Source organism: Bidens hawaiensis, unplaced genomic scaffold (assembly GCF_021521415.1).
Source record: "Bidens hawaiensis isolate Kalapana, Puna unplaced genomic scaffold, B.hawaiensis_p1.1 tig00041707_1, whole genome shotgun sequence".
In the NCBI taxonomy this organism is placed as follows: domain Eukaryota; kingdom Viridiplantae; phylum Streptophyta; class Magnoliopsida; order Asterales; family Asteraceae; genus Bidens; species Bidens hawaiensis.
In genome coordinates this window covers 67075-79799 of record NW_027505734.1, presented here as the reverse complement: position 1 = coordinate 79799, position 12725 = coordinate 67075, and the positions used below count along the sequence as shown (strand labels likewise).

Genomic DNA, 12725 nt, shown 5'->3' with positions numbered 1-12725 from the left:
GGATCAGCCGGTGAAGACGAAGAACTAGTTGAGACTAGTTAATGCGAGCGAGCAAAGTGAATAAAAGAAGGGGTTGGCCTTTTTTTTTTTATAATAAATCAAAATATAAAAAGATTTACAATTAAAATTTTTTATTGTTGTTGAATATACATGTTTGGTTGGGAGCTTCCCATCAAGCAAAAGATTACAATAATATTACCTTGATACCTTGTTAATTGGGTTCATGACAATAGGAAATCAGAAGAGTTGGATTGGTTTATGCAACCAAAGTAAAAAGGTTATTTCTATGAAGAAAACAGAAGAGTTAATTATCAACTGAATCTTTTTTTTTAATTTATAATCACAACTTTTATCTTTATTCAATGTAGTTCCTATCTAACGACTCGGCTACTGATTCTATCTCTTAACGTATATGTTCCAACGGTCTGCGACTAACAGAAACCTAACGCCTAGGTGGTCGGCAAAACGTTTTTGGCCATAAAAGTCACATTTTTTTGCCGGAAAACTCAACCTGAACACCAACCAACTGATTCCGACGATGGTTTTGGGTTCCAACGACCTCGATAATTGGGGGCTTTTACTAGAAAAGGGTTTCTAAAAGTCCGATCTAAGGTTACAAAGATATTTGGGAAGAAACTATTGAGTTTTAGGGGGGAAATGTGAGGTTTTCGACGACCTACAACTATCGGCATTAGAATTCTGCTAGTCGTAGATCATTGGAAACACGTATGATAAAAGATGTGATCGTTGTCAGTCAATTTGTTAGTTGAGACTGACAACTACTTAAAGATAATTGTTGGTATTAATAAAAACAAATACACCTTGTTGTATAATATCAATAAGGGGTATTTAATCATATTGAAAACTTGATAATCAAAACCTTTAAAACTCATTTTAAGATCAAGGTTTATAAAAAAAATGTAGCGAATCAAGAATCACAAAATTACTCACTCAACCAAATCATATCTCACAATTCTATGTAAACATTCATATTTTCATGAAAATCAACAAAGAAAACTCATCTAACCTAACCTAAATAACAAGGTTAACATGAAATACGAATAACAAACATACAGAGAGGAGTGAGAATGAAAACAATTGGAAAACGAGACAATTGCATATTTCTTTTTCCAAACCTTTTATGCAATTGAATTTATGAGTTGGGTAAATATGCATTTAAGTTATGAAGAGAGAAATATACATTTGATCTTATAAAAAACTAAATTAGGGTTTGTTTCTTTTTATATCTTATAGCTTCAACCATGACCTTCTAGATTACCAACTTCTAATAACAACCCTTTACAAACCACTCGTCAGCAATAAAAATCTACATACTTTACGCCTGTCCAACGTTAACTCTTCAAGATTCTCAACCAACTAGAACATACAACTCCAACCTTTAAATATACAAAGCATAAAACTTTTAACAAAGTATAAACACACAATACTAATCTTGATCATTGTTTTATTCACTCCCATCATTTAAAAAACAAAAAATTATAACTAAAACTTGAGTAAATACTATAGGGGCATAACTTGTAGAAATCCAAAAATAAAAAGACAAAAGTGAACAAGAATAGTTTTAAAACAAACATTAGTGAGAAGAGAGAGCAAAAAACCACCGTGTGTGTGATTCAACACACGCACATGCCCGCCTAAACAATAATAATATTAATCGCTAGGAGGAATTGATCGCTATCGAACACCATGGTACTCTCTTCTTCAACCTCCTCATATTATTATTATTATTCAATTATCTTCAAATTCATTACTAATTCACCAGTTAATTATCGATGTTGTTGTTATACAGTTCTCAATTGCAGCAATTAACGATACAGACTCCAAGGACCCCTGGGAACCACTTGCTCCTACCAAAGAAGCTCAAGTAAACCCTAATTTCACATATTTGTTAATATATACGTTAATAATGTATTCCTAGATACACATTATTTATTATTTATAGACTGATATTATTTGTGCTATAAGGAAAGTGAAACCCTACATGTATGAATTGTACGAGTTTGTGTTATAGATTTTAGGGTTTATGTTGCTGAATTGTTTATTGTGTTCGTGTTTTCGTAAGTATTGACTGGTTAACTGTGTTAACAATATGTTTGCATTATACTGAAGCAAGAAATGATGTTATATTGTTTGTTTGTTTGTTTGTTTATTATGTTTGTTTACAAAGAAGCTCAGGCAAACCCTAATTTATTAGTTTTTTTTATATGCATGGATGTTATTGTACGTACGCCTTATTTTTTATGGAATTGTTGTTTGTGATATGAGGAAACCCTAGATGTATATGTGTTTATGGCGTATATTTTAGGGGTTATGTTGCTGAATTGTTTATTTTGTTTATTTTTTGTTAGCATTGACTGATTACTTATGATAGACTGAAGGTGTGGTATTGTTTGTTTATCTAGAATTACTCGTGTGCGATTGATTTGAGTTTATGTCATTATGTGCATTCTGTGACACCAGGAGTTTCGTCTTTCACAAATCTATCAAGAAGGGCTTTTGAAGCTACAGGCTAAGGAATATGATAAGGCTCGTGAACTTTTGGAAAGTGTGTTAAAAGATCCCCTTCTTCCAAACGGCCAGGTCAAAATATAACTTTATCAGCATGATAATAATGCAACTTACTTTTTTCTATTGATTTAAACTTTTTTTTAAAAAAATTTCATTCCAGGTCGATGAAGGTGGAAGTGATGGCCATCTGCTGCAACTAAGGTTAGCTCACTTCTCAGTTTGTTTTTTCACTACGCATTATTATTGATTAAATGCTTGCTTTGTTCTCTTTTGTCATTTGATTTGTAAGATTCATCAAACGCCTGTCTTACCAGTGTGTATGTGTTTTATTCACAGGTTTCTAACACTGAAAAATCTTGCTACTGTATTTCTTCAACAAGGACCAACCCGTTATGAAAGTGCACTGCAATGCTATCTTCAAGCTGTAGACATAGATTCCAAAGATTCTGTTGTATGGAATCAGTTGGGAACATTGTCTTGCTCGATGGGCTTGTTAAGCATCTCTCGTTGGGCATTTGAGCAAGGGCTTTTATGTAGTCCCAACAACTGTAAGTGCTTCAAGTTCTACACGTTATTAACTGTAAGACTTTTGTTTAATACATTTCTGGTTGATGTATTTAGGGAATTGCATGGAGAAACTTCTAGAAGTTCTTATAGCTATCGGTGATGAGGTTGCGTGTCTTTCGGTTTCCCAGTTAATTCTAAGGCATTGGCCTTCACATTCTCGTGCATTACGTGTCAAACAAGTAATTGAAGAATCTGAACCAACTCCTTTTGCTCCAAGAGGTATAGACAAATTGGAACCACATCATGTTCGACTCAAATTTCTAGACAAAAGAAAAGCAACAAGTGATGACCTAAATGACAGCAGCACCAAAAGGTTAAATCAGGATATAGCATTACATCTTCCAGAAGCTTCTTGGACAGCACTTTCTGGGGAGCTATTAGGGATCTTGATGCCATTGAATGGAAATGACCCTAAAAATGAAGCTCATGACTTGTACAGATCTGCGAATGTTAGATTGATCATACATCTGCCTTCTAGTTCAGACAATGTTGTTGGAAAACAAAAAATAAACAATAATAATATAGAGAACAAGGCTGTTGAGCATACTAACACAGATACCATTATAGATGAACCACATCAAGAAAGACGAAGCAGTCGACTTAGAAGTAGGAAACCTGATAAGGAAGAAACAGATATTACAGCCCCTAAGGATCTAGTCAAACTTGTTCCTCAGTTTCTAGAACCATTTATCATGGTTGAATCAGAAACTACAGAATCTTCTGAGATTATGACTGATACTCAAAGCAATGAATCGGTTGACGTTGCTAGGTTTGTGTCTAAAACATCAAATAATCGTGGTGCATATCATATTGGCCACTTGCTCTTAGAGGAAATTGCATCTAGAGGAGTTTCACATCGGGACACATTTGCAAAGTTTTTAGAGTTAGAAGTTTTTTTAAGGAATTCAGGGGAGACTAGGACCCCTGAATGCAGTCTTTTTCTTGCTGAGCTAGCTTATGACTTTGGGATGCAATCATCACCCACGTCAGCATCGAATGATTTCATGTCAATGGCATCTTATCATCTTTGTAAAGTCATAGAATCTGTAGCTTTAGATTACCCGACTGACGATTCTTCAATTGGTTCTCTTTTGGACAATAAACGGGCCTTTTGGGCCCGTTTTTTCTGGCTAAGTGGAAAATTTTCGATTTTTAATGGTGATAAGGAAAAAGCCCAGAAAGAGTTTGGTGTTTTATTGGCATTATTTACATCCCATGAAAAGGGGCAGAATGTTCTTGGTTCTATCAGTCTCCCACATTTGAAGGTATTGAATGAGCTGACTGTTGATTTGGTTCTTCATGAAATTAACTTGACGGAGGTTGATTTTTTGATGAAAAATACAGTAAATGACATGATTGAAAAAGACATGTACTCAGAGTGCATTAGCTTGCTTTATCCTCTTCTGTTTCCAAAAGATGATGGTAATGTTTCAGCTCCCTCTGTTCTTGATAAAGATGGTGATGAACTTGCTTCAACTGAATTGTCTGCACTCAATGTTATAATCAAAGCATGTGAGAAATCCAAGACAGCAGATCCAAATATTTACTTAAAATGCCACAAGCAGAAACTTAGATATCTCATGGCTGCAATTGGAGTGGAAGAGCGTTTTGGGTCCCACAAATCGTCTGATAATACCGAATCAAATGAAACGTTAAACACAGGGTTGCATCCCCTTTTATCTAAAGAAATTAAGGCAATTTCCCAATGTACCCTTGAGCTGAAGAACTCCACCAGTCCTAGTGGAAGTATTGTAAGTTGAATGTTTTTGAGTGTTAAACTAATCTCTTTAAGTTTATAGATGATCTCCTTTGTTTAATAAAGATCTTTAAAAGGATTCAGTCTGTTCAAATTTGTTCACTTCCTTTTTGTGTCAAGATTCATAAACAGTTTTGTATACCTTTGGTGTTTGTTCACAGAATGGTTCTGTTGTTCCTATGAAAATCATTGGTGATATTCAATCTTTGCTGCTAGCAGTTATGTGTCATATAACACGCATATGTTTTTCTAAGAAAACCTTAGGAGTTGATGATCTGAATGATAAAGAAAGAAGGGAAAAAGGCTGTTTTGTAGATACTGCAATTGTATTTTTCAGACTTCAACATTTGAATCCAAATGTTCCTGTGAAAACTCAAGTATGCTTCACATGCCTTACTCCAAATGAAATTGATCAGCTCATATATGTATATATATTTTTTGACATGTTTTTTCCTCTTCAGGTTGAATTAATAATTGCAATTCATGATATGCTTGCTGAGTATGGCATCTGTTGTGCAAATGGCGATGGAGAGGAAGAAGGATCGTTTCTTAAACTAGCAATAAAGCATCTTTTATATTTAGACATGAAGCTTAAGTCGACCTCTGTAAACCCTAAATGTGATGACCAAGTTTCCCAAGAAGGTGATTCAAATGAAGAAGCAAGCGATCTGTTTCTTGAATCTGGAAAACAACTAACTGAAGAGGAAAAAGAAGATCTTGAGATTGAAATAGACTCTGCATTAGATCAATGTTTCTTTTGTTTGTATGGTTTGCATCTTAGATCTGATTCATCGTATGAAGATGATCTATCCGTGCACAAAAACACAAGCCATGGAGATTATCAGACAAAAGAACAATGTGCAGATGTTTTCCAGTATATTCTTCCATATGCTAAGGCTTCATCTGTACGTTTCTCATATGTCATAATCACTTCCTTTTTTATGGTTTTTGTAGAATCTATTTACACAATATTTATATATATTCAGAGAACTGGATTGGTTAAACTGCGAAGAGTACTAAGAGCGATACGCAAACATTTTCCTCAACCACCTGATTATATGCTGGATGGAAACCCTATAGAAAAGTTCTTAGACGACCCAGATTTATGTGAAAATAAGTTGTTGGAAGAGGCTGGATCTGATGGATTTCAAAATGTGATAATGAAATTCATATATCAAGACAATGCAGTTCTCAAACAGCAGCCCACAACTATAGAGAGGTATATGGTTTTATATTTTTATACAAACTCACAGCTTTATATTAATAATTTGTTATATCATGCTATACTGAACCTGGTATTGTAGCTCTGAACCGTATATGGATGTGTATCGCAACTTGTATCATCTTCTTGCACAATCAGAGGAAATGAGTGCAACTGATAAATGGGCTGGTTTTGTGCTCACTAAAGAAGGCGAAGAGTTTGTACAGCAAACTGCAAAACTTTTTAAATATGATTTGCTATTTAACCCTTCGCGTCTTGAGAGTTGGCAAAGCCTTGCCACCGTTTATGATGAGGTAAAGTCGTAATATGATCTTATAACATATCTGGTTAATAAGTTTTGTAAATTTTAGATTTACTTTGCAGGAAGTGGACTTGTTGCTAAATGATGGTAGTAAGCAGATAAATGTCACAGGCTGGAGAAAGAATGCGACTTTTGCTCAAAGAGTTGATACGAGTCGAAGGAGGAGTAGACGGTGTTTGTTAATGACTCTGGCTTTAGCAAAAACAGCAATCCAAAAGGTTAGGTTTTATGATTTTGATATTATTAAAATTATGATTTTTAAACTGTTTTAAATGTGATTTCAGGGGGAGATTCATGATTTATTGGCGCTGGTGTATTATGATGGTGTTCAGAATGTGGTGCCAATTTATGACCAGAGATTGAACTTACCAGTAAAAGATGCTGAGTGGACAATGTTTTGTCAGAATTCTATGAAGCATTTTGAGAAGGCTTTTGCGCAGAGGTATTGCTATTTTAAAATCTGATATTTTAATTTACAATGTTAACATTCTTTTTTGTTAGCAGGGAAGATTGGTCTTATGTCTATTACTTAGGGAAACTTAGTGAAAAGCTTAAACACTCACGCGAGACATCATTTGTATATTATGAAAAGGCTATTGCTTTGAATCCATCAGCTGTAGATCCGTTCTATAGAATGCATGCTTCACGTTTGAAGTTACTTCGGTCATGTGACAAAAATGATAAGGAAGCCTTAAAGGTTCTATTCCCTTTTCCATCATTTGTTGACACTCATTTAAGTTTAAATTTTTATCATACAGTGATGCATTGTTCTTTGTTTCTCAGATTGCTGCAACACATGCTTTTAACCAATCAACAAAGGAGATGGTTATGAACATTCTTGATAAAACCAATTGTGATACATCAGATTCAGGAGATACGTGGCTCATACTTTACAATGATTGTCTTTCTGCTTTGCAAATATGTGTTGAAGGAGACCTCAAACATTTTCACAAGGCTAGATATATGCTTGCTCAAGGGTTTTACAACAAAGGTGAAACCGGGGATTTAGAAAAGGCAAAAGATGAACTTTCTTTTTGCTTTAAGTCGTCCCGCTCTTCTTTTACAGTTAACATGTGGGAAATTGATAGTATGGAGAAAAAGGGAAGGTAAAACTACATAACCTTTTATTGTATCTCAAGAAAGCTATATTTTATATATTATGTATCTGTTAGATGTATGTATTCAGCTTCGAATTTTATGTATTTCAGGCGCAAAACACCTGGCGCGAGTGGGAATAAGCGCGTTCTTGAAGTTAATTTGGCGGAAAGTTCACGTAAGTTTATAACTTGCATTAGGAAGTATATTTTATTCTATCTGAAGCTTTTGGAAGAGAGCGGGGATATATCAACACTTGAACGGGCTTACATTTCTATTCGGGCAGATAAACGGGTATGTGTTTTTAAGTATTTCACTAAAACGAAGCATTTTCATAGTTTGAATTAAAAATCATTTCCTTTTACTGAAACAAGCTGTACTGGATCATCTATAAATGCAGTTCTCATTATGCCTTGAAGATCTTGTTCCTATAGCTCTCGGGAGGCACATCAAAGCCATAGTATCCTCCATTAATCAAATTGGGATTGGCACAAACTCTGATAGCACTGATTTAGAGCATCTTCTGGAGAAAATGTTCTTTTTGTACATCGAGCAGATGAATTTATGGTCAGATATTTGCAGTTTGCCTGAAATCAAGTTTCCAGAGTTATCTGAAAGCAGCTTATTTGGGTAAATTGCCTCTAAATCACATGACCTGCTTTTTTAAAGATATTCTTTCTGTCTGACCCGTTTGACCTGTTAGTGATTGGATAATCTGAATGGGCCCATTCACAAATAAACAGGCCAAATATGTGACTTCTACTTGATACACATCTTATTGTTTGTGCAGGTATCTTTTCAAGTTTATCCAAATACTTGAGACCAATTGCAAGTTAGAAGCACTAGAGGGGATAAACGAGAAGATGAGAAAACGGTTGAAAAACCCTAAGTTGTCAAATAGCAACTGTGCTAAAGTTCATAAGTATGTGTCAATGGCTTGGTGCAGAAGTCTTGTTATCAGTATGGCATCAATAACACCACTAAATTCCAGATTTTCAACAGAAGCCCAACCCCAACCGTCAGATGGTGGTACTGTAAATTCCCAACTACTTTGCATCGATCTGCATGCAGATGAATTATGGAAACCATCATTCGATGATGCAGACCATTTGAAAGTTCTAGAAACTAAATGGAGTTCTTTGGTTTCAAAGATTAAGGATGTTGCAATTAAAAGACACTCTGAAGAGAATCTGGAAGATGCTACTATGCTACTTAAATCCTGTTACAATTTCTATAGGGATTCTAGTTCTGCATTGCCTCCCTCTTGTCTGCGTCTGTGTGTAGTACCAAGTCAGCAGTCAACAGAAGGAAATGTTCAGTCAAATGTGCACGCGGTTGACATTGTTGAACCGAGTACTTCAAAGAAGCTTCTGTTGTGGGCTTACACATTGTTGCACGGACGCTGCTTCACAAATGTTGCAGTGATTATTAAGCACTGTGAAGAGACTGTAAAGGTGAGTCAAAGTGCATTGTTTTATTGGCGGTTATACTGTTGTTTCTTCAGCAAGTAATCTTTCGTTTCTTCACTGCAGTCAAAGATGAAGAAGGGCGGTGGAATTTTATCTACACCTCCAACTCCCAGCATGCACTCTGTTATTGCTTCTCCAACAAGTAAAACCTTCTAAATCATATCGTTCGAAAACTAAGCTTTAATTATATAAAAACAAAATTAACATATGTGTGTCAGGTGTAGGCAAGGAGGTTGGAACATCAAGCGGAAAAGAAACTACTTTATCGACTAGTGTATTGAATGTGGACCCTACTTCTGTCACTGAAACTATAAGCCAAGAAAACTTGTCCTCAAAGGCTGAAACCGGGACTAATTGTGACGAGGCGTCTGCTTCATTGCAAAAACCCGAGACTGTGGCACGTGCTGCTTTGGTTGACTGTGGGTCAAACTTGCAGTCAACTGAGGATAATGTTGGTGAAAACAGCAAAGTTTCACCAGCACTACCACTTCTGATTCATTGCAACAGTAGCGATGGAGCAACAGGCAATTCAGATGAGCCACGAACAGCAGAAAGAGCCGATTGTCAAAATTGATGTTTGTGCAAGAAATAAAGAGAATTAGTTGCGTTTGTTTGTATCATGTGTTGTATGAGAACGTTCTTTTTTAATTTTTGTTTCTATGATTGAAGTGTAGGGTGTAAGAAGAGATGCATATTAGATTATTAGATGTTAGAAATTTGTTTCTTTTAAGATGATGGGAAGTAATGTTTTGAGAATGAATGTATCAAAGTAGGTTGTTTGGTTATATCAAACAATTGTTTAATTTTTCAATACATTTAAATGACAAAATTTGTTTCTCAAATATTTTAAAATGTGCATTTTTAGTTGCTTCAAATGTTTTTGTGGCACTTGTGACTTGTGGTCATATTTGGACTATTTTATAGCAATCAAATTCTTGTAGCTTGCACTAGAACTAGCTATTGAAATAAGGGTATGTAGTCAAATCCCATTGTAGCATATGCTTAACGTCTACATTAGAACGTATTAATAAGTATAAGTAAAAGAAATATGACTATTTTTTTTTTTGGATTAAACAAAATATAAATAAAATAAATTAACCTATTTAAGAATTCACATTCCTGAATCCTAACATCCAAAATGGTGCGCAAATGTGCTACGCAATTGAGGAATTATAAATTCCCCTCAATGGGCATAATATATCTATATATTTTACATTTCATTTAGTTGCAATACTGTCGACAAATTAAGATGTCAAACTATAAGAAAGTGACAACGTTGGAAACCAAATTTTAGTCCACCAAAGGATGATGGGCTCCCTCTAGTTAGTTTTGCCATGGTCTAATGAATTGAAATCATGGTGACATAGAGAAACTTATAAGTCGCCCATATTTTTGTATGCGCCTTATGAATGGTACTTTGCTAAACAAGCAAAGAAAACAAAATTACAAATCGATTTTTTTCCACCTGTCCCAATTTAACTCCAAGCTCTTCCATCTATTTTTGATCTATAGAATAATCTTTTCGATCTTAATGAGAACTTTAGAGAAGATGAAATTGTTGTGGGCATGCCATAAGCTCTGATAGGCAACCAACACTATCGAATACACCGCCTTTCTCTTGATTTTGTGACCCGGATTATGAGTATGAACTTTTAGGAGATCAACAATGGAAAACGCAAAAAATAGGAGGTATGTTACACCAACTACTAATACAATGTCTTGCCAAACCATTGCCGTCACATAACACCCCGTAAACAAGTGATCAACATTTCAGATTCCGCAACTGACCAACATAGACAACAATAGTTAGGGCCGTTTAAATTTTACGTTTAATGGGACATGATAGCTCTCCACCCAAATGTATTTAGTTTCACCCGAAGCCAAAAATTCCAGTCCAAAATATTTATCGACTTAGTTAAAGTTTCAAAAGAACATAAAATAATAATTTAATCAATATATAGTAACCCATTAACCCAAATTGATGAATGTGAATTTTATTTAACTCCAATGAACTCAATTTTTTTAATAAATGGATGGTAACTATTAAACTCTATGATTATGGTTGGTTGATTAATATTCCATCTCCAAGTTGCACTAATGCATTGTCTGTTAAGCAATAACAGACGTATGCATGATTCACTGATGACGTAACTTCATCCAGAACATACCTTACGACGTTTACAACATGCCAACATGATACTACCTCACTCCAACACTTCAAAAAGTGAGTTTAAATAATGTCATTTTCAAAGTTCGTTTCATCTTTAGTAGATTAACTTAATAGATATAGATTAACTTAATAGATAGTGATGGACCCATAAATTTTTGTTAAAGAGGCCACTAATATTTAGTGTCTGAATGTTCGTCATTGATTAAGATAATTCGGTCAGATTCGGTATGGGTCGGGTCATGCCACTCATTAGGACTATCATGCTTGCTGACCATCGATACCAGACTGGATTAACCAACTGAAATTAGCTTTAGTCATTATGTATTTTGAACATAAGCAAAATCATCAGTAATAGTCAAACAGTAAAGGTTATAGCAAATCGTTTAGCCGCTTGTACTAGACAATATAATATAGATGTTTGCATGAGGTGGAACATTTTACTAGTTACATCATTCGCAATCGCCTGAATCTCCAGACGCTCTTCAAACCAATCATAAACTTTATTGAGAGTGGTGCGATCCCACCTCTGACAATTGTATATGAGACTTTCATCTTGTATAGTTCAAGCAAAAACACCCAAATACTAGTTGGATGATATATATCTCAGTAACGGGGTCTGTTGATTCGGAATCATGGGATGAGTAGATGTAACATATGTATTTAATAGAAATTATGAAACTTCGTACTTTCTGATTCAATATGCTACGAAGATACAAATAATTTTCATTTAAAGTTCTTTGTGGCGGCAGTACCAAAATATCAAGTTTACTCAGTCGTCTTTATCTTGATCCTTTACCACTCGTAGTGGTTGGCGGAGACGATGCAAAACGAAGTGGGGGAAAGGGTTCTGGTCCCACCACCGTGCTAAACAGACGTAAATACAATGAACCCGGCAAAACGAGGGGTCGGGACGGTGTTTGGATCGCTGTGGAGTCCTAAACTAGCCCACTACGTGTGGTCTTAAGGACCTATTGAAATCTCTCTTCCCTATTTTTTCTGTTTTATTTTATTTGTTTATCATTTTTATGATAATTGTTTTATTTATTATTTATAGTTTTCTTACACTAAAAAGAAGATATAGCCACAAAAGCATTTGACTGTTTTCATCATCTTTTGCAAAATTTGGACTTCCAGAAACTAGACTTTGCATGCAAATGAATTCAATGGGGAGTTGAATTGATTACATTTCGAAGAAACTGGTTTGTTGCCACATATTTCAGCAAAGGAAATAAAAGATATCATATTTATATAAACACATGGCTAACCAAAAGCAAAAAAAAAACCTTTTAAAAGCTGAAAAGTCTCATTGTCACATTTGATTGTTTGAATCACTATAACATCCATGTACCATCAATAATTCATATCATCTTTTTTTTTTTTGCCAAAACCTTATATTAATTTAGATTTGTGTATACACAAAACGTTTGCGTATTTATACTCGCATAACTTATAGTTTATATATTCTTATCTGACTAAACTATTAACATGCGAGTAAAAGTAGATAAACAAACTCATTTCTATTGTAACATTATAGCAATTTCACACATAACTATTACACACGCGACTATAAAATCGCGTATCTACTATGGTACTATTACTATACATTCATTTGGTAT

At 34.8% G+C, this 12725-nt stretch overlaps 1 protein-coding gene across 1 annotated transcript; it reads left to right on the top strand.

Annotated features, from left to right (window-relative positions):
- Positions 1-1704: 1704 nt before the first annotated feature.
- On the top strand, positions 1705-9711 carry LOC143615031 (calcineurin-binding protein 1-like). Its single transcript, XM_077088287.1, is given in 20 exon segments — positions 1705-1710; positions 1811-1885; positions 2482-2601; positions 2690-2730; positions 2866-3077; positions 3151-4847; positions 5014-5229; positions 5314-5757; positions 5839-6071; positions 6157-6367; positions 6438-6593; positions 6660-6817; positions 6880-7072; positions 7159-7481; positions 7584-7764; positions 7871-8100; positions 8261-8924; positions 9003-9081; positions 9158-9503; positions 9505-9711. Coding segments are annotated over 20 exon segments (5619 nt in total). The 5' UTR covers positions 1705-1707; the 3' UTR covers positions 9542-9711.
- The last annotated feature ends 3014 nt before the right edge of the window (positions 9712-12725 follow it).